The 22492-nt window shown below is 40.4% G+C and overlaps 1 protein-coding gene across 5 annotated transcripts; it reads right to left on the bottom strand.

The window, feature by feature from the left end:
* Positions 1–3776: 3776 nt before the first annotated feature.
* ZNF226 (zinc finger protein 226) lies at positions 3777–15346 on the bottom strand. 5 transcript variants are annotated; one of them, XM_057534582.1, is made up of 5 exons: positions 15153–15292; positions 14626–14676; positions 12489–12534; positions 10686–10809; positions 3777–7440 (listed from the first exon to the last, which is right to left on the bottom strand). In XM_057534582.1, the coding sequence occupies exons 1-5, from the start codon at positions 15185–15187 to the stop codon at positions 5252–5254; spliced, it is 2445 nt and encodes an 814-aa protein (XP_057390565.1). In that variant the 5' UTR covers positions 15188–15292; the 3' UTR covers positions 3777–5251. The 5 variants fall into 5 exon arrangements, with proteins under 5 accessions (XP_057390565.1, XP_057390566.1, XP_007168157.1 ...); XM_057534583.1 differs by having other exon boundaries at positions 3780–7440; positions 10686–10812; positions 15209–15346; XM_007168095.2 differs by having other exon boundaries at positions 3780–7440; positions 10686–10812.
* Between the last annotated feature and the right edge of the window lie 7146 nt (positions 15347–22492).

Here is a 22492-nt window from a genome sequence, read left to right as displayed (position 1 = left end):
GTCTTCTGCACAGGTCAAATGAGTGAACTGAATGGGAATACGATGGAAATCACGACCCCTGCAGCTTTCAGGATACTGCTAGTGGCACTAATCTCTTCAATCCTTCCAGTAATATAACACTGCTTTTGGTTTTCTGTTTTGGTACATACAAGGCAGTTATCATGTTCACTTGTCCTTTCTTATCAAAATTGCCCTTGTACCATGGGCTAGAGAACCAAGGTGAGGATTCTGCCAGTTGGTTATTCCAAATGCAACTCTGCATTCTGGAACTTAGTAAATAACCAGAGAATGAGTTCAGGGATCCATTTAGACCAGCTCATGTGGATGGACCCAAGCAAAAACATCCATTATTTGTCATTTATAAGTCCCTGTACTAACCAGTAGACCACAATGCCATTTTGGGGTCCAGGAGTTAATGTCAGCTCCAGTGTCTAGTGCTTCCTTCATCTTCTGGTGATTTCCACTAACCTAATGCACAACCTCCATAAAATGTGGCTGGAAGTCATGCTGAAGAAGTCTAGGGATGATTTATGGTATTGGTAGTATACCAGGGTATATCCTCCCTCAAGGGGACCCGGCCTGCCCTTCATTCAAGATGCTCTGGAAAAGGGAACTGACTCATGTTATGGAATTGGCTTAGGGACCACAACTCTCATGTTGATTCAGGTCAGACATGTTCATCAGACCTAGAGCTTTTCTCCTGATTCAAATCAAGCAGGGTATTAGTAGACTTCCCATTTATTTCAGCCCTAGAGATACCACATGAGCAAATGTAAAAACTCTCTGTGTATCAAACCATTCTAATGATCCCTTTCAGTTTGCTGTTCATTGTGAAAAACACGCTCACTTTATCTCTGCCAATGAAGTGTTTCCACTTGACCAATGATGCCCCACGATCCCATTAGCCTCACTGAATTTAGGGAGCCCATTATGATGACATAATTTCCCTCTCTCATTCCTGGCCTGCAGAGAAGAGTAGCTACAGAGCATTCCAAGACTGCTAACGCTCCCCTCACCAATACGTTTCTTAAACCTCTGGCAAAGGAAGTGTCCTCTGAGCCCTCCCAGGGCACATAGGGGGTTTGGGTAAGCGGATCTTATGTGATAAATCCACTCCAGCGGTCTGGCATTCCTATGCCTTTGTAAACCTTCTACAGCGGTGGTTCTCAGCTGGGGAAACTTTTGCCCCCCCCCCCTAGGAAACATGTGGCAGTGTCTTGAGACTTTTTTCCTTAAGGAGCTGTGTTACGAATGAGCCCCACGTGGCTGGTGCACACGGAGGTATCAAGGCACTTTTTATTGTTACAACTAGGGTGGCAGGGAAGAGTATGTGGCACTGGGCCATCTTACATTGCACAGGACAGCTCCCAACAACAAAGAGCTACCCAGTTCAAAACGTCAGTCACGCCAAGGTCAAGAAATTTTGCTACAATGTACTTAGAAAGTTCTGGCATTTTGACTTTAGCATACGCTAACTTTGGGTGCAGGTTTCAGTCATTTGAGCAAACTGTTGAAGGCATTCCCAGGTATCCAAGCTAACATACTGAGTCTGGAATGGGTGTTGAATGCACTCGTATCAACAAATCCAGCCTAATCCAATATTACATTACTTCCACCTGCTTCAATACCTACAAAATCCACAATCACTCATTATTTCTCAGGTTCCTATTGATATAAATTGTAAAATTTCTTATTTTAGCAGATATAGTGTCTCCTCATGGTCATACCTTATACCCGGTGGGTACCTACCCCTTCCCTGCTCCCTTCCCCATGTCAAGGACTCTAGTCTGATTACTAGGTCTAGAAAAACGAGAGGTAGTGGAGGCAAGTCTTGAGGATCTACAGTCCCCTGCAAGGAAACTATCTCAGAGTAGAGGAAGACTTCCTTCTAATAGCACAGGAGGCTCAGCTAAGAGGTCACAGGTCAGAGGTCACAGGCCTCAGCTTTGTTGGAATCTGCCCATGTATTTCCACCTCAAGTTTCCAGGATTCTACTCCTTCCCACTGATGCCCTATGACGTAAGAGAATCTACAAGGTTGTGAATCAATGTGTTGTCATTCAGCCACTGACTGAATTTGACTTTGGATCCCCTTAAAAAAAAAAAAAAAAGGAAGGAAAGAAAGAAATGCTGATTATAACAAGTCCCCCAAAGCGTTGCTATGTAGCCAAGCTCAAAGCTAAGACAGAAAATCCCCAGAGGTAAAAACAGATTTTGAGCTCATGGTATCAAGTGGGAGTTGAAACTGAAGGCCCTACAAAGGCCAATGGAACTGGATAAAAAGCTAAAGATTTAGTCTTTAGCATAGATGGGAGTCAAGGTTAGAGGAAGCTATGCACTGGGAGTGAGTAGTGAACTACTCAACACCAAGAATGGAAGAGCAGCTCTTTCACTGAATATGAAGAAAGAAATAGGTAGTCCCTAGTTGCTCCCACTGTCTTTGAACCACACTAAAGAACAAGGTCAACCAGAAGGGCAGATATGAGAATCAAAAAGGAAACCTCTCTGGAATCCTCACTGAACCAAGTCTAAGTTCTGCTCTACTTGTGGTCTTTCACTTACAGAGACAAACCTTTTGGGCTTACCACAGGGATCAACAGACTTTTTCTCTGAAGGGCCAGAAAGTAAATATTTTAGGTTTTGTGGGCCACAGTGCTCGTCACAACCACTAAACATGGTCAGCACAATGGGAAACATTCAAAGATGGTAAATAAATGGATGAGCCAATAAAGAGCTTTTATGTTCCAATAAAGCTTTAAAGGCAATAAGCCAGATTGGGCTCACAGGAGGTAGTTTTCCAGCCCTTGACTTAACTCACTAAACTACAAATTACCTTGAGAGTTGGTGGGCTATCCTGATATCTACCAAACAAAACAAAACAGAACATGAAAGGCCTAGGATTTCTGACATCTAATGCAATGCAATTTGAGGTAGCATGGACTTTATATACACATGTGAAGGTGTGGTCTAGGAAACCAATCTTGGAAACCTACCTCTCACATTAAATACATCTTTTGCTGAGTAAAGCCCTTTAACCAAGTGTTAAACATCAGTGAAATGACTAAGAAGTAGGAAATGGTATGCAAACCTCCTCCTTAACAACTTGTTCCCATCATTCTAGGTTTCTTCCCTATGCACATTTTTCCTTAGGGAATCGTTGATAAATTTTACCTCTAAAACTTACCTATTTCCACTCTCTATCTTCAGGATTTGCCCAATCACTGTTACTTTGTAAACAATTAAAAATAAATTTTTTTTGGTAAATTCCTTTTGTCCCACAGCTAATGGTTCTCTGTGTCATAGTGTCTGGAATGACTCAGCTACTTCCGCAGTCAGACCAAGCACGTGAAAGGACAAGCCGGTACCCCGGGCTATCCATCCATTCACCCAGTAAGGAAGTCTGACGAGGAGAACTAGGAAGTGTAAATTTCTACTGTTGGAACTAAAACAGAATATTCTGGGCTGCATGGATTTATCCTAAACTTCAAATGCATTAATTTATAAATATATAGTTACAATGACTAATATTCCGTATCTTTAAATAACCATATAAATTTTTTCTTTTTATAACTGATTTCCAGAGGACTATTCCTTAATTTTGGCCATATATATATACCTCATGATGATAGGATTTCTTACTGTGAGGGATTAATATGTTCTTAGTAATTTTTAATATTACATTTTACATTATTTTACTACCTATGTTACTATAAAAATAACAGTATTTTACTGGAAAATTGATGCTCAATGAAAAATTTAAAATATGGAAGTTAAATGTGGAAAAAATCCCTAAAAATCTTGCCACTTATGTAAATAAAGGTGAATATCCCTTTACAGATGATAGGATGCATTAACACACACACATACATGTTTGATTAAGGTATGTGATGTACCTAAAATACATTAAACTGTTACATGCTTCTGTCATAAGTCTAAGCCATCATTTTAACAGATGTTATTACATAAGTATCTCAAAATATAAAGAAATTCCTACTGAATATTTCACTTTTACAAAATTTAGTAGCACTGACGTACTACTCACCTTTTCTATTTGAATTTCCTAATTATAAGGTCCTATTCTATGATTTCTATATCAAAGGGACGCACGTTCTATATTTTGATATGTACTCACCAACTTCATTTTGAAAAGCAATTTTTCAATCTACCGCTAGGAAAAAGTGTGCAAGTCAGTCATTGAATAAATACGTTTGATGAAATTACCAAATTTCAACAAATAATTTTTTTCTTTTTATCTCAGGCCAGAGAGAAGGAGTAAGGAGATAGAGAACTTGACAAAAGTAATCTACTTCAAACAGCCTCTTTTCTCTACTTAAGAAGTCTTGATGAAAGTAATGCTAAAACCCTTGGAAGACAATCACATCAAAACCTAGATGGAAATGTGGTGAATAAGAAACCAACGATCAGTTCATTTACTAAGAAATGTTTGTCCTCTGTCACTGTCATTAGTAACTCTTTCTGACACTTAAACCTCTGCCTTGACATTCTTGAAAAGAGGGTCAACAGTATGTTTTCTGTATTGCAAGATGAACAATCAATTTTCAGTAAGTCTATACTGTCACAAAAGATAACTGAATTTGTACTGTATAAAATTGACAGAATATTAGACAAAGTCCAAGATAAGATCCAACTTGAAGCGAGGCTGGGGGGACAAGAGGAGCTAATCATAACAGGACGATGCCACATTAATATTACAAATTGCAGTACTGAGTGGTTTTCTAACACTTCAACTCTTTGTCTCCCTGAATTACTTTTAAGGCCACACTTAAGTTAACTGCTCTGAATACAAATTTTTATGAAATTTTGGAGGGGATTGCAACATAATTTTCAAAAAGTTTCTCCTCATTCATTAATTTAACAAATATCGAGCACCTACGAAGTAGTTGGCAATGTTCAGACTGTAGATTCAGAACAAAGGTCTCTGCATTCGTGGAGCTTACGTTGTAATGGGCATAAATTTTGGCATGTCCATCATACTTTTGTACAAGGCCTGCTAAAACTCATACTAAGGCTTCTCCCCTGAGTAATATTTAATAGAGGTCAAAGTTCAAACTGAAGTCCTTACTACACCATTTACCAGGGTTCTCTGCTGTGTGGCCTCCTGACTACTGGAACATGCTGAGCTATGGCTGAAACACTGACTTTAATGAAACAAGTGATTTTTTTTTTCTTTTGAACTTGATGATTGGAAGAATTCACTTGACACCTCAGTTTTGTTTTGTTTTGTTTTTTAATCATTTTATGGAACTTTTTTCCTGTGTGGGCTCTCTGATGGTCTTACCATTCCTATCACTTTTATAGGATTTATCAGTAGCATGGATTCTGTGATGAATTGTTAGATTGGAGCGCCAACTGAAGCTCTTACCACAGGTCTCACACTTGTAAGGCTTCTCCCCTGTGTGCACTCTCTGATGAGACTGTAACTGTGAAGACCGACTGAAGACCTTACTGCATCTGTCACATCTGTATGGCTTCTCTCCAGTGTGGACACTCTGATGAAGCTGAAGACTTGAGGCCTGACTGAAGTGCTTCCCACACTCCCCACACTTATATGGTTTCTCTCCTGTGTGGACCCTCTGATGCATGTCGAGGTTCAGGCTCCACTTGAAGCCTTTCCCACACTCCTCACATTTGTATGGCTTTTCTCCAGTGTGGACTTTTTGATGGGCTTGAAGGTGTGAACTCCGACCAAAGCTCTTCCCACACTCTTCACATTTGAATGGTTTTTCTCCGCTGTGGACTCTCTGATGGGCCAGAAGATTTGAGGCCTGCCTGAAGACTTTCCCACACTCCTCACAATTATACGGTTTCTCTCCGGTGTGGATTCTGCAGTGAATTTTAAGATCTGCTCTTCGACTGAATCCCTTCCCACACTCTTCACATTTGTATGGTTTCTCACCGGTATGGATCAGCTGGTGAATCTGAAGTCGTGAACTCTGATTGAAGCCTTGCCCACACTCCTCACACTTGTAAGGTTTCTCTATGCTGTGGGCCTTCTGATGGATTTGAAGATATGAACTCTGACTGAAGCCCTTCCCACATACCTCACATTTATAGGGCTTCTCCCCTGTGTGGACAACCAGATGAACTTGATAATGGGAGTTCCTCCTGAAGCTCTTCCCACACTCATCACATTTGTATGGTTTCTCTCCTGTATGGACTCTTTGATGTGCCTGAAGGTTTGAACTCAGAGTAAAGCCTTTACCACACACATTACATATGTATGATTTCTCTCCAGTGTGGACTCCCTGATGGGCCTGAAGACTTGAAGGCCGACTAAAGCCTTTCCCACATTCCTCACATTTGTAGGGTTTTTCTCCTGTGTGGACCCTCTGATGAATGTATAGATTTGAGCTACAAATGAAGCCCTTCCCACACTCCTCACATTTGTATGGCTTCTCTCCCGTATGGACTCTCTGATGGGACTGAAGGTGTGAATTCCGACTGAAGCTCTTATCACACATGTCACATTTGAATGGTTTCTCCCCAGTGTGGACTCTCTGATGGTCCTGAAGGTGAGAGGCCTGACTGAAGGCCCTCCCGCACTCCTCACAATTATAAGGTTTCTCTCCCGTGTGGACTTTACAATGAACAGTAAGTGCTGACCTACGACTGAAGCCTTTCCCACATTCCCCACATTTGAACGGTTTCTCTACAGTGTGGACTTTCTGAGGAGTCTGCAGCTGTGAGCTCTGACTGAACTCCTTGCCACACTCATCACACTCACTGCGTTTTCCTCCCACGTGAACTCTCTGATGAATATGAAGAACCGAGCTGTAACGGAAGCCTTTTCCACACTCACTGCACATATGAGACTTCTCTTTTGAGTGTAATTGCTGGTGAAGATCAAAGGTGGAGAGATTGGTGAAGGTTTTTTTATATTCGTTACACTGGTAGGGTTTTTGTCCTGTGTGAATCATAGTTTTCTGATCCACTGTTGAAACCCTTGTGCTATCTTTTCTATAATCACTGTAGCTGTAAGATTTTTGACCCTTGTGTACTCCATGAGCATCAAGGTGATGTGAAATCCAACTGATGGTGTCAACATCCTCTTTACACTGACACAGTTTATTTTTCATGGAAATTTGCTGGTGTCTATTCTGATAATTCTGCAACTCAGTCAATGAAGTTTTCCTCCAGGAATCCTGGGCTCTCAAAGTTGCACACCTTGGATTTCCAGTACTACTGGGATCACCCGCTTTATCATTTAATATATGGTTCTCATCTTCAGAAATTTGAATAGAGAGTCCTGCCCCACCCTGGAAGGGGGAATCACCTTGTTTGTGGAACTGACAACTATTTATCACGGAGTCTTGGCATCTGGTTAAGTCACTTGCAATTTGTTGCCAGATTTGCCGGCAGGAAAGGTCTTCACGTGATCCTCTGTCTTGAACGGCCCTCAACTCACTTTGATTGTTTTCTTCTATAAGGACAAAGAATTCAGAGATGTGGATATGTGAAAGCTTTGTTCAAAGAGTCAAGATTTTACACTTAAGACTCAGTATGAGACTTTAATGAACCTCAGGATGGTTCAGCTTATCTTTCGCACCACAAATGAAGTTCTCTGGTTTATATACTGACAGAAACCAAGAGATGGTCCATTAAACTCCCAAATACTTAGCATTAAAGAAACCCATTTAAAACAAAATGACTACCATCTGACATACTATTTAAATCATCTTTCAAAAATTACATGTCATTCCTACCACAATACAGTATCAATAAAGACAAGCATTTTGCTGTGCTCACAGCTTTAACAGTGCCTGGCAGTTAGTCAGGGCTCAAGAAATGCATGTACAGGTGAACCCCAGTTTGATTTCCAGGATTCTCTACAATTCTGAATCCCAGGTTAAGTTTGAACCAAGTCAGAGAAGCAAAAGAGCTTTCACAAGTCAGGTATCAGATATAGGAAAAGGACTGGAAAGTACAGTTTTGCTGAAAAGTTGAAAGGCTGCACCAGAGGCAGCAGTACACCAAGGGGGTTAGTGCTGAGGAGAATACCAAAGGTGCTAAGAATCGGGACTTCCCTGGTGGCGCAGTGGTTAATAATCTGCCTACCAGTGCAGGGGACACGGGTTCGAGCCCTGGTCCGGAAAGATCCCACATGCTGCGGAGCAACTAAGCCCATGAGCCACAACTACTGAGCCCACGTGCCACAACTACTGAAGCCCACGCGCCTAGAGCCCGTGCTCTGAAACAAGAGAAGCCACTGCAATGAGAAGCCTGCGCACTGCAACAAAGAGCTGCTCCCACTCGCCACAACTAGAGAAAAGGCCGTGTGCAACAACGAAGACCCAATGCAGCCAAAAATAAATTAATTAATTTAAAAAAAGGTTCTAAGAATCAGTGGGGGTAAAAAAAAAGCATTAAAACCTATGCACTGGATCCTTCTGAGGCATCTGTGCTGCCTAATACGTCCCCCCGCTCCCCCTGCCAAGTAGGAGTCAAAATTTAGAGGCTAGGGAAGAATGCTGTCTCTTTAAAAACAGCCTGGAAAATTTTTGGACACAGATACATTGGTCTTTAACAAGAATGAGTTCCAAAGTGAAGAATGGGGTTTATGAGTGAGCTGGGAATAAATTCCATAGCTTGTGATAAGTATTGAGAAGAAACAGACTAGAAACTATTAAAGAATCATCAAAGCACTCAAGGTGACATTATCTAAAATACCTTCTACAGGATATGTACGAATCCCCCCCCCCACACACACACAAAATGTTTGTAGAGCTAACAAAGATCGATTTCTTATTAGTGAGGTGGGCTTTGGAGGAAGCAAATGGGACGCAGCGGGGCAAATCTTTTAAGGGAAAGGCTAACTCACCAGCTGGCTGTTTTCTGAGACCTGTTCTCCCCTGGTATAAGGGATAAGGAAAGAGAATTTTTTTTCCTTCTATAGGAGAGCTACCTAAGAAGTAGACATATGAATATGCTCTGCTACTAAGCGCTCAAGGGAAGTCACAGGGAAAGCGTTTTACTCAGTTTGGTTATAATTACAGGTTCTATACATGTTTTTTGTGCAAGTTGATGAGGGCCAACTTGTACAGAAAGGCAAACACACACATACACATCATGGGCACCTGAGAAGTTAGAATTAGGCTAGGAATTCATTTGAAGACAAAAAAACATTTGGCAATATCCCTTATTCACTTGGATTTGTTCACTGCCTACTAGCTATTTTCATGGAAGGCTAATTTCTCTATCCATTAACTCATTCGTTTATTCAAGAAATATTTAAGAATCCCTGTCATGTACCAAGACTATGCTAAGCACTGAGGCTAGTGAGCAATAAACATAACAGACCAAATTCCTCCTCCACTCCTGGATTACCCTCCAGTGGAAGAAAGAGAGGTGAGAAACAGGTGAACAAAAATGTACATGAGTGAAATGCTTAGAGACAAAACAAGGCAGGGCAGACAGAGTAAGAAAGAAGACTATATTTTCCATAGGGTGGTCAGAGGACAGCCCCCTCATCATCTTAAAGGTGAATGACTGAAAGAAGTAAAGAGGCCTAAAAGATTACAGGTGAAAGAGTATTCCAGGCAAAGAGAAGAACAAGGAAAAGGCTCTGTGGCAGAAGCATCCTTTGCAGGTCTGGAAAAGATAGGGTAAGAGGGAGGAGAGGAGATGTATTCAGGGAGGTGGTGGGGAACGAACAGCAGCTCACAGAAGACTCTAGAAGCCACGTTAAGTGGTTTTTATTCTAAGTAAAAGAAGCCACAAGAGAATTTTGAAACAAGAACATAACCTGACTTAAAATTACAAAAGATCACTTTGCCACTTAAAGAACAAACTGTGGGAGGAGAAGGATGGGAACAGGTGACCAGTACAAAGACTATGCAATAATCCGGGAAAGAGATTTCCAACTGGGACCAGGTGATGGACAGCACAGGGCTGGTGAGAAGCAAAACAGATGGAGAGCTAACCACAAGAACTCAGGATTGCTTGGTTCTTACCTAAATTTCTATCTGGGTTGCTGAATTCATCAACCAAAGCCTATCTGCTCTTTCTACATGTTTTGTATCTCGTTTGAAGAAGGAGAACATGCAAAGTCACAAGTTAACATGAACGGGCTAGAGCTAAAGTTTACTAGAAATTTGAGTTCCAACTGCATATTCAAGATATTGAAAGCCGTGTTTTTCGAACTTTGTATCACGACCCAATGAAGAAACAGCATTTATTTCACAACCTAGATACACATGTAGAAGTATACATTACTAAAACGAAGCTTGAATGACCTATTTCTAACCAATGTCTATTTTCATGAAATCTGTTCCCACTGGCTCTCACACCACTCATGCCATCGGCCAGAGTTTTTGCTGCAATGTGTTGTACTCTTCCTAACAAACTCTGATATTTTCTATACTATTTTATTTCATTAAAAAATCGCACGTAGGGCTCAATAAATTGGCTTTATAATCCACTAATGGCAGGGAGGGAAATCTGAAAAAGAATACACAAGGTACAGCAAGATACCATTGATTTACAGTTCTTTTACAAAACAAATGAAAAGGACCTGAAACACACTGTTTAGAAAGACCAGAGACATCCTCTCATGTCCCACAGGAATTGCAAAAGTCTGGTCCCCAAACTCAGGGAACCATCTCAAGGGGCCCAAAGCCTTGAAACACCAAGGTCACAAAGACACTCGCAGAGAAAGGCTGTCCTCACCCACTGAGACCAGGTTCCGGAAGTTTTCTACCATCACATCCTGGTACAGCTTCCTCTGGGCTGAGTCCAGCAGCCCCAGCTCCTCCTCGGTGAAGGCCACGGCCACGTCCTTGAAGGTCACCGCCTCCTACGACAAACAACACCAACTCAATCTTATACCCAGTGGCCAGTGGAAGAGGGGCAGCCCCGAGGACAGGAGGAGGATGGGAAGTTGCTCTGGCTCCTGTGCGGTGTGCAGACTTCCCAGCACCCCCTCCTTCCATCCAGCCAGTGCCACACACTGACTTTCCTCAGCCTCACCGGACGTGCAGCTATGAAAGAGAAAGCTTTGTGTATTTACCTGGGGCTCTCAGACAACTCATAAGTAAACTCCCTAAAATTCTAACTGCTGGATCCTGAACTAAAAAGCTTTCACTTTTTAATTATTATTGCCAAGAGCCCCAGAAACAGTTACCAATTTAGTCCCGGCAGTATTTGATGGCACCTGCTTTCTCATTGAGGTGGGAACCAGCTGAGGAGGAGAGTTATATGTGGAAATTAACCAAAAGGCCATGCCAGGTCTCTGAATGAAAACTCTCTCTTTCCCCGTTTCTGTCTTTCACTCGAATGCAATACTCTGACTCCAGACCCTTGGTTTTCTGGGTGAGTCTGAGTTGGTTCCTCATTTTTTCACAACCCCTATTCTTTACATTTAAAACAAAGATGAAACCAAGCATCTCTTTATACAATTGTTCTGAGGTGTCTATGCAGTGACAAGTGCTTTAAGTACCACTAGACTTTTTAAACTAAGGTTATGTATTACTTGATTAGAAAAATATATAAGACGGAAAAAGAAACAAACCAGTAAATAAAATACACAAAGGGTCTGACTCAAGCATGGGGAAGACTGAATCTAACTCTGGTCGTGAGAAAACTTCTAACAATACATTATGTTTTCTGCGTGAAGCAGCAGTTTGATCCTGCTGTGCTGTGCCGTATTTGGATATTATACCAAAAAACATCCAAGGCACCACATATAAAACATACCTCTTCAACTCTGAATACCTAAACCTAGTATGTTAAGGGCAAAAAGGGGCAATATTCTTCAGAACAGATATTTTGAGAAAAAGGTTAAATCAGGAACACTGTCACTGTAGTGTTCCTAAAACAGTAAAAGTCTTTAAACTAAATGTCTATGAAAAAAGAATAGTTTAAAAAATAGGTGCATAAGTTTGTGGGAACATGATAAAGCAATTAAAAGTGAATGTTAGCTAGTATTAAGTGAAAAAAAACAATTTAAAATTGTATCTATGTTATAAATACAACTACACAGCTATGAATACATATGATGAAAAGATTACAGAAGTATAAAAGCAGCTCATTTGTAAGCAGGTAAGCAGTAAAGTGGAAGATGTTCTTCATTTCCCTTAATTTTTCTTTTACTTGTGAAATAAAAAAATGATGAAATAAAACAAAAATTAAAACCAAAACCAATTAAATGTAACAGGAATTTTTAAAAAAGCATACACAGCACACTCAGGTCCTCATATGCTTAGACTCTCCTTGAAAGAGAAAAACTCATATGGAACTACACTCAATATTTTATAATAACCTATAAGGGAAAAGAATCTGAAAATATATGTATATATATGTAAAACTGAATCACTTTGCTGTACACCTGAAATTAACACAACATTGTAAATCAACTATAGTCCAATCAAAAAAAAAAAGAAAAAGAAAAAAAAAAAAAAAGAGGAAAACCTGTGTCAAATCTGAGTTAAAAAAATGACATTTTTAACAGCAAGAAAGGCAAGCTCTACTCACCTGGAATGTGCTCATTTTCTCTCTCCTTCTGGGAAAGTGCAGAGTCCTAGGAAGACAGACAGGGAAAGAAGAAAGAAGTCAATGGAAACTGGTTAAAAAAAAAAAAAAGTCACTAACCCACGTGGTGCTCATTGTGAATTACCAAGGCTCCCAGTCCTCGGGGTGGCTGCAGCCGAGCATGCTTGATGAGCAGAGCCCCACACGGATACCAGATGCCCCCGTGACCCCTCTCAGCGGCTGTGTGAGGAATGACCTGCCCATCCACACACAGTGGCCCCCTCACAGTGTGCCTGCAGCTTCCACAGTAGTCATTCTTATTCTGGGTATGGTGTAAACAGAGACCACGTAAGTAAGAGTAGGTTTTGGAGTCAATATGCGTGGGCTGCGATCAGGCTACGCCATTCACTAGCAGTGTCATCCTGGGCAAATTATTAACATCTCTTCGCCTCAGTTCTGTCATCTGCAAGTGGGGGAGAACAATGGTATCCACCTCGTGAGATTGCTGTAAGGTAGAAAGCTCTGAGAACACCATCGTCAGGGTTTCTTATTTCTTAGCAACTGCGGTAAAGCAGATGATATTTTAGTTAGAAATTATCCTTAGAGATGTGATTTCTACCAACAGAACACTGTCAGACATGTGGAGGTCATATGTTGTTGCCCTGTTATGTGAGAGTCTTTAGACTTCTGAAATCTCTGCTCGTCTTCCTAAGGATTTTGTTACTGCAACAATAATATTTAAATTGACGTGAACAACTTTTTACAAAAGGTATAAAAATACATTAAGTTTCTTTTTAAACAGGAAGTACTGTTTTGACAATTATGCACAGAGGTAAAGACAACTAATAAAAGCCAGGATTCTGCGACAACAATAAAAAATAGTTTGACAGTTCATATCTAATTTAAATTAAAAAAGACAGGAATCTGAATTGTAATTATATCGTTATAAATATAGGAAAGTTTAAGAAATAAATGGGAGACTTCCCTGGTGGTGCAGTGGATAAGACTCCACACCCCCAATGCAGGGGGCCCGGGTTCGATCTAGTACAAAAGATGGCAAAGATTCCACTCCCCAAAGCCTGGGAGAGATATACCTTCACAACTTCTAACGACCTCCATTTTGACTCTACACTTGCTAGCTGTCTTCTGCTCAAGTCAGGATTTTGAAAGGGGCCCTGATAGTTGACAATAATTAGTGCAGGAATAAAATCATTGGACTGAGTAGGGCTTTGGTGAATCCAGCTCGACAAAAAGGCACTAAAACATTAACAACTGTTATCTTTACATTCTAAAGTTATAGATAATTAAAAATTTTCTTTATGGATATATCTGCATTTTTCCATAATGATTATGCTACTTCTATGATATACATATTATTTGAAATAAAATAAATGACCCAGTTGAGAAAACTATCTTAAAAACTCATACAATATGGGCTTCCCTGGTGGCGCAGTGGTTGAGAATCTGCCTGCCAATACATGGGTATGAGCCCTTGTCTGGGAAGATCCCACATGCCGCGGAGCAACTAGGCCCGTGAGCCACAACTACTGAGCCTGCGCGTCTGGAGCCCGTGCTCCGCAACAAGAGAGGCCGCGATAGTGAGAGGCCCGTGCACCGCGATGAAGAGTGGCCCCCGCTTGCCGCAACTAGAGAAAGCCCTCGCACAGAAACGAAACCCAACACAGCCAAAAATATAAAATAAAAAAAAAACAAAAAAAAAACACAACTCATGCAGTAGCCTAAACCTTGCTCTCAAGGTCCCCACAATTAAGTCCCAACCTACTTTCATGATATGATTCTAGCCAGTACCCTATGCTCAAGAAGAATATACCAAAGGGATTAGCAAACTCAGGTGCTGGACTCAAACTGCCTGGGTGCCAACCCCAGCTCTGCCTCCTACCATCTGGGTGAGGACGGGCCAACAGGGTTGTGTTCCCTGCCCCCATCTCCTCATCTTTAAAGTAGAGAAAACAGCAGTACCAATTCACAGAGCCACTGCCTGATGGTAATGTGTTCATTTGCATAAAGCTTTTAGAATGGAAATTAGTGACCAAGGCTCAGTTATAATCGTTACCCATGTCCCATACGTTCTACAATTTATATGAATATCTTAAGTAGAAGAATGCCAAGTCCTACTCACGTGGGGCTCTGTTGCCTCTTCCTCCGTGCAGTGCTTTTTGAGAAGTCAGGGCTGGGGAAGGAAAGGAGACTGTGAAATACCAGGGCTGTGTTTCCATTCCCAATAATTCATACCGCACCCCCTCCCGCCCCCGTACCAGCTAGAAGTCCTCTCCTTCCAAAACAGGCCAGGAGTCCAGGACAATTCAGCTTCCTGGGCTCACAGAATCCCGCTGCGAAATGGGTGCCTCCCGAATTAGAGTAGTATTAATAACAACAATGCATCAGGCAGTTGTAGACCTTTTACTTGTGCTATCTCGTTCTTTCTCACAACACTATATTAAGAAGGCATTTCTTTTTTTCCCCCTTTTACAGAACAGCAACGGAAGCACAGAGGAGTTAAGCAACTCACCCAGTGTGACGCCGTATATAGTGGTAGGGCTACCTCATAGGTGGGGGGGCGGGGTCAGGTTAGGGGTGAAGAAAACCAGGGAGACCCTCAAACCCCAAGAGGCACGACCTGAGCCCACCCCATCCCGGGTACGTTACCAAACGCAAAGAAGCTCCGACCGGGGGACGTACATCACCACTCTAGGCCCTCAAACCTCCGCTTTTAGCCGCTCCTCCTCTTTCTCCCCAAATGAAAGGTCTGGAAATGTTGGCCCCAGGCGCATGTCGTGGAAGCTCGAATGGGTCGTGAAGAGCGGACCTGAAACACCATAATCAGGCAAAAGATGGCTGCTACGTTGTCCTCCTGGGGCGGAAGTGCCTGCGACTAACCCGGAGCTCCTGGACCACATTTCCCAGAATTCCGCGGGGAAACGTTTACAGAGCGGCATTACTGTAGCTGCAGTATATGGGACTACACGAGTTTACGAGCTCTGGACTACATGTCCCAGAATGCAAGGGTGGGTGCGGGTGTGTCTACCGGCACGAGCTCTGGACTACATGTCCCAGAATGCAAGGGTGTGTGTGGGTGTGTGTGCCGGCACGAGCTCTGGACTACATGTCCCACAAGGGATTGTGTGTGTGTGTCTGTCTGTCTGTCTGTCTGTCTGCGTGCGTGTACCGGCTACAGTATCGCCCTCCTACACTACACTTCCCCCGAAGGTTCGAGCGGAAAACGGACAGAGCCTCGCTCCCCTGATGCGGAAGTGCCCAACTTCCCTGGTTTTCACTTTCCGGAATCCCTGAGAAGGTCTCAGACGGTCTTGACGTTCTACTGTGTCGGCCTCAGAAGAGTGTAGATTCTGTTCATTGAAAGGCGTACAAGCTCAGAACTTTGGACTTCTTCGAGAGGCTAAGCGACATAAAGGCATTACCAGCCACAGAGGCTTCCTGGTAAACCCCAAAGAGTTTCACCATTGGAAAAAGAGGAGAAGGAAACTGGGCTTTCTTTGGCAGGGACTGAAGCCAAACGTCAAAACACCTTTCCCTGAAATTGTGTAAAGGTGAACGTGTTTTGTTAGCATCTTACAACCCGTGCAGAAGCAAGTGAAAATCCTTTCTAGAGACAGACATCAACATCCTAGGTCTGAAGTTATTTCTGTAATTATAAAATATCTGTGACATTGATACTTGACCAAGTGAACTGTAAGGGGGGAAAAAAAGCATTACTTGACATACGGAGGGACACTTCACAGTCATAAAACTTTCAAGTTATCAGAAACTAATAACTTCAGCTCATAGTTTATAAAGCGAAAATTGACAGAACCATAAAGAGAAACATTCAAATTCATAATTGGATCTGGAGATTTTAACACATATATAGACGGAAATGTTGAGCCTTAAATGCATATATTAAAGTAGAAAGGAAGTTGAAAATTGATTCGGAAAACATCTCAGGAAGTTAATAAATGAATAATAAAACGGAAGAAGGCAGATGGAAAAAAATAAGAGCAGATTAATGAAATACAAAACAAAATAAAGTAGATCTCACACACACACACACAAAACAAAAACCAAACAAAAAAAAACACCAAAAACAAAAAAACCCAAAAAGATCATCCGTGGTATAAACAAAGATTTTTCCAAAAATTTGTTCTAAATTCTTTCAGGAAAATATCCTCCAAGAACTATTCTTGACTTAAGGCAACATAGCACACAGGATTTCTTTCCACTACAAGTAAACTGAAATCTTGGATATAGTATGATGAAATACAGTAACATAATTAAAAGTTTTATTCATTCACCTCCTGTTCCCTATGGCACCCTCCACTCCCTTCTCTACCCCGTCAGCTACCATTCTAATTTGTTTGATGTGTTTTCTTTTGGGTGTGTTCTTGTGCAAAATGTGCACTTGTGTATATTTTCAATTTATATAAATAATATTGTGTCATAAAATTCATTCTGATGTTTATTTCTTTCATTCAGGAGTGTATTTTTAAGATTCACCCATCCAATTTGTTTCACAGAATTCCATTTTCTGCACCCACATTTTACCTATACTCTTCCAACTGCCATGCCAATAACAATAAACATCTTCTTACTTTCTGTTTATAGACGTATCTGAGAATTTCTTTGGAATACATACCCAAGAGTGAAATTATTTCATAGCAAATGTGTATACTTTAATAATATAGCCAGATTGACCTCCTGAATGGCTACACCAGCCCAGATTACCAAGAGTTGCACGTCAGGTTTTTGTGCAACCACTTACCTTCATTTGGACGACTCATCACCCTGTTTTGCTAGTGTATTAAATGTATAGTAGTATCTTGTTTTAGTTAAATTTCTCTGATTTCTAATAAGTTTGATCTTTTTTTCAAATGCTTGGTAGCTTCATCTATAAATGTCTACTTAAACCTTTTGCCCCATTTTCTAATGTGGATGCTATCTTTTTCTTCCTCATTTCTATTAGATATTCTGATTATTAATACCTTTTCAGTTTTACCAATTACAAGTATCCTTTCCTAATTGGGCACGTGTTTCTAAAATTTTTCTATTGTGTTCTTCATGGAATAGAAGTCTTTAATTATAAGATATAAGATAATAAAACAATAATTTCTTAATATCTGTGCTTCTGAAACTCCTCAGGTGAAAAAATATATTTCTACCTTTTAAAAATTAACTTTCTAGACTTATCTTTCACATGTAGGTCCTTTAAATATTTTGGAGTCTATTTATGTACATTTTATTACATGGGATCCACTTTTATTTTTCTCCAAGAGAAATTCTTAAAAATAATGATATTCATGGCTTGAAGATTCAATGTTACAAAGATATCAGTAATCCCCAAAATGATCTATAGGCTCAATGAAACCCCAATAAAAATATCAGCATTTTTTCCCTTGGAAATTGATGAGATGTTTATAAATATTATGTGGAAAAGCAAAGAGCTAAAAGAAGAGCTGGGACAATCTGAAAGAAGAATGAAAAGAAAGATATTAGTCACATTAAATCTTACTATAAATCTACAATATAAGATAGTCTGGTGTTTGATCAAGGATAGACAAGATGATAGACATCAAAATCCATGTTGAAACAGACATTATAACAACGTGTAAGAAGAAAACACTGCAAGGAGTTCCCTGGTGGTCTAGTGGTTAGGATTCGGCGCTTTCACTGTGGTGACCCTGGTTCAATCCCTGGTCGGGGAACTGAGATCCTGCAAGCCACGCAGCACGGCCAAAAGAAAAAAGAAAGAAAACACTGCAGCAGAGAGGGAAAAGAAGTCTTGTTAATACAGTTGATCCTTGAACTAGGGTTCAAGGGCGTTAGGGGTGCCAACCCTCTGCTAAGTTGAAGATCCAAGTATAACTTATAGTCAGTCCTCTGTACGTACATGGTTTCTCCATAATCGGCAATTCTGCATCTGAGGATTCAACCAACCTTGGATTGTGTAGTAGTGCAGTATTTACTATTGAAAAAAAATCCTCGTATAAGTGCACTTGTGTAGTTTAAACCCATGTTGTCCAAGGGCAACTATTGGTTCTCAGTCAGCTGGATATCCATATGGGAAAAATATTAATCATTACTGCATAGGATACAAAAATATAAATTCCAGAAGATCTGCAGACTTAAATTTGAAAAGTAAACAATGATGCTTTAGGAAAGAAACGTAAGAGAACAGCCTTTTTGCCTTGGAGTAGGAAGAATTTCTTAAACAAGACCAAAAAAATCACAAACTGTGAAAGAAAAAATTGAAAAATTGGACTATTTTAAAGTTAAGAAACACTGTAAATCCAAACGCACCACTAATGGGCCAAAAGTGAGAGAAAATTTTAAAACATCTATGGAATAAAAGACTCAGATGCATCCCTAATGCCCATGCATTCTTCAAGGGTCAACTGTATCTACCAAAGTTGAACATATACCGTATAAACCTTTGGTTCCACCCATAGAAATATCCCTCAAACAAGTGCACAAGGCACGTTCTAGATTGCTCACATCACCACTAACTGTGATAGCCAAGAATGGGAAAGTACCCAATACCCACCAATAATGGGATTAATAGATTTTGATATGTTTACACACTGCAATAATATCCACCAATGAAAATGAATCAAAGTTATCCACTCCCAACAATATGGATAAATGTCATGGATATAATGCTGAGCAAATGAAGCCAACACAAAATAGTACCTATTACATGACTCCATTTATATAAAGTACAAAATAGGCTAAGTGAATCTACACCATTACAAATTAGTGGCTACCTAGGGAAAGGAAGGTTACTAGAAAGAGCCAAAAAGGGATGTTTCTAGCGTTTGGGGTTTGTCCTGGTCCTCCAAGAACTAGATGGCAAAGTGCTGAGAAATACTTTAATGAACAAATATTTTATCAGGGAAAACATCTGAGAGAAAATGGCAGGGAGCTCTGGAAGGCTGGCAGAACTATCAGTTCATAGTGCAAGTCTGTCCCTGAATGAAGATTTGGAAGAAAGATTTGGTAAATCATCCTGGACTGCCTTGTAATCTAAGTAAAATCCTTCAAGGCTGTCAGGGAGTCCTTGAAAAAAGGTCACTGGACAGAGGAATCCTGGTCTCCAAGAAATGGCCTGCCTTAGGATCCCTGCTGTGTTGACTAGGAGCAATCAGGGGAAAGACTGGCCTCTATGCAAACATGGTGACGGATTTAAGAGCAGCAGCTGGGACCTTTGGTCAGTTATGCTCCCTGTGGTCATAACTGTGAAATAGGAGACTCTCAACTTGGATGCTTCCTTGTGGTAAGAGTTGGTTTATATCTGTCAGTAATAATACTGAAGCAACGTTGCATCCTTCTCAGTACATCATATCCCAGAGGTCTAAAATGTTGGTTTGTTCTGTTATTGATAATGTCCATCTCTTGGCTAAGGTAGTGTTCACCAAATTTATACCTACTGTATTTCCTTTTGTGATTACTACTACTTTGTGGAGAGATATTTTGGGTTTTGTAGCATCCTGTTCCTCATAAACTTTCAACCAGTAGTTTTATAATTCATTGATTATTCTTGCCAGAACGTATAATTACTATGATGGTTGTAAATGATGATTTTTACATTACATCATTCCTTCTATATATTTATGGCTTGGCATTCTATCATGAGAGCCCTTCCTTCCCTCCCTTCCTCTTTATTCATATTCTGTAGGATAATTATTTATTTTATGGTCAAATTGCTCAGATTTACCCAGCGTGAGTCTCTTCAAGCTGGATCTTTTTACATGTCCCACCACTCTTTCCTACTTTCTGGCACAGCAAATTTTCTCCAGGATCATTCTATACTTTTCTTGCTCCAGCCCTGAAATAGAAACGTGGATGTACATGCTTATATACACCACATACACATGTGTGTGTTTGTATATCCTCACACTTCCATATCTACTTCTGTAAATACCTAGCATGTGCACTCCCTCCCTCTCTCTCTATAGATGGATGGACGGATGGATGGATGGACGGATCTATATAAATAACTTATGGTCAGACTTCCATATCCGTGGTTCCTCTGTATCTGCAATTCTGCAACCATGGGTTCAACCAACCACAGATCATGTAGTACTGTAGTAATTACTATTTAAAAAAACCCTGCATATAAGTGGACCTGCCCATTTCAAACCCATATTGTTCAAGGGTCAACTGTAACTTGCTAAATAAAGCCCTTTAACCAACTATACTAAAAATACCACCATTGGTCTGAGTATGGAATGGCATCCAAACCTGCTTTGTCCTTACGGGTTCCACATCCAGAGGGTCCTCTGCTATTACACTGAGTTCTCTCCTCATGCGCATCTTTTCAACAAGAGAAACTTTATTTTTTTAAACCTCCACAGTATAGGTATATCCACTTTTGTTTCTAGCTCCAGGATTTTCCCTCTCCCTATAACGGATCTGTAGTTAAAGCACAGCATAAATAATAAAGCTTCGATTGTTGAAACTCATCAATTTTTCTGTGTATGCAAAATAATCTGAGAATTGTTTTGTTTTTGAAATTGGCTTCCAGAGTTCATACCGTAATTTTGATCTTATATGCCTTATGACAATATAGAACAATCATATTATGAGGTCTTAACTGCAAGGGATAATTATTTAGTACTTTTTCAAATTCTATTGTAATAATTTCCTGCTTTGGCAATATTCACTATTCAATGAAAAAAATATAACATGAAGTTATAAAATGGAAAAATACCACAAAATGCTCCTTGCCTAGGAAAACCACTCTGCAAGAGTACCCCTTTACACATGATCTATGCATGTACACATACATGTGTGCACACGCACACATACACTAACAAAGATTTATGGTTGATTATACTATGAAGGCTACAATCAGTGACCTCTCAAAGCCCATATTGTGTATCTCCTGCCATTATGATATGTCATAATTTTCTTTTTTTAATAAATTTATTTATTTATTTATTTTTGGCTGCGTTGGGTCTTCGTTGCTGCGTGCGGGCTTTCTCTAGTTGCAGTGAGTGTGGGCTACTCTTCGTTGCGGTGAGCGGGATTCTCATTGCAGTGGCTTCTCTCGTTGCAGAGCACAGGCTCTAAGCACATAGGCTTCAGTAGTTGTGGCACACAGCCTCAGTAGTTGTGGCGCACGGGCTTAGTTGCTCCGCGGCATGTGGGATCTTCCTGGATCAGGGCTCAAACCCGTGTCCCCTGCATTGGCAGGCGAATTCTTAGCCACTGCACCACCAGGGAAGTCCCTGTCATCATTTTAATGGCTTCAGATTAATATAGGAATATATCAAAACTCAAATTCTTACAGCTGTACACTAATTTCCATTAAAAAGTTCAGTGACATCATTGATGTGGTGCTCATCTTTCTGGTATTTTAATCTCATAATCAATAACTTCCAATTATATGATTTCTAGATCAAAGAGATGTACAATCTAATATATTCTGATATATACTCCTTTCCAGAAACCGTGCTCTACTGCTACCAATAGGGAAAAGCACATAAATGTCAGTCTTGTCTCAATAATACATTAGATAATTTTATCAAATTCCTACAAGTTTTCTGGGTATTTGCCTCATGGATGTGGGGGAAGAATATGGCATTGCCCCTACCTGAGAAGTTTTGATAGAAGAAATGCTACAATGATTAGAAGGCAAACACTTCAAAGTCTGGATGAAAATGCAGAGAATTAGAAATCAGTAAGTTCAAGGTCAACTAAAAATTTTTTTTCTAGGGACAAACGATTTTTGTGACACTTTCAAAGTGTTACAGTAAACCCTGCCTTAACATTGACAGACAAAAAAATCAATTGTATACTAGGCAGTTACTGTTGTTGCAAAGTTAATCATGTTTTTTCAGTCTGTACCATCAGAAAAGAAAAAACATCACAAGATAGTTCAATTTCTACTGAACACAGTCCTTGGAAAACTAGACAGGGCCTCAAATAACCACCCAACTTGAGAACAGAGGCTGCGGGAGGCAAGGAGCCAGTTGCAATAGGCTAACAGCATA

This window comes from Balaenoptera acutorostrata, chromosome 19 (assembly GCF_949987535.1).
Source record: "Balaenoptera acutorostrata chromosome 19, mBalAcu1.1, whole genome shotgun sequence".
NCBI lineage: Eukaryota > Metazoa > Chordata > Mammalia > Artiodactyla > Balaenopteridae > Balaenoptera > Balaenoptera acutorostrata.
The sequence above is the reverse complement of the archived record's forward strand: the minus strand, read 5'-3'. Positions and strand labels throughout refer to the sequence as shown.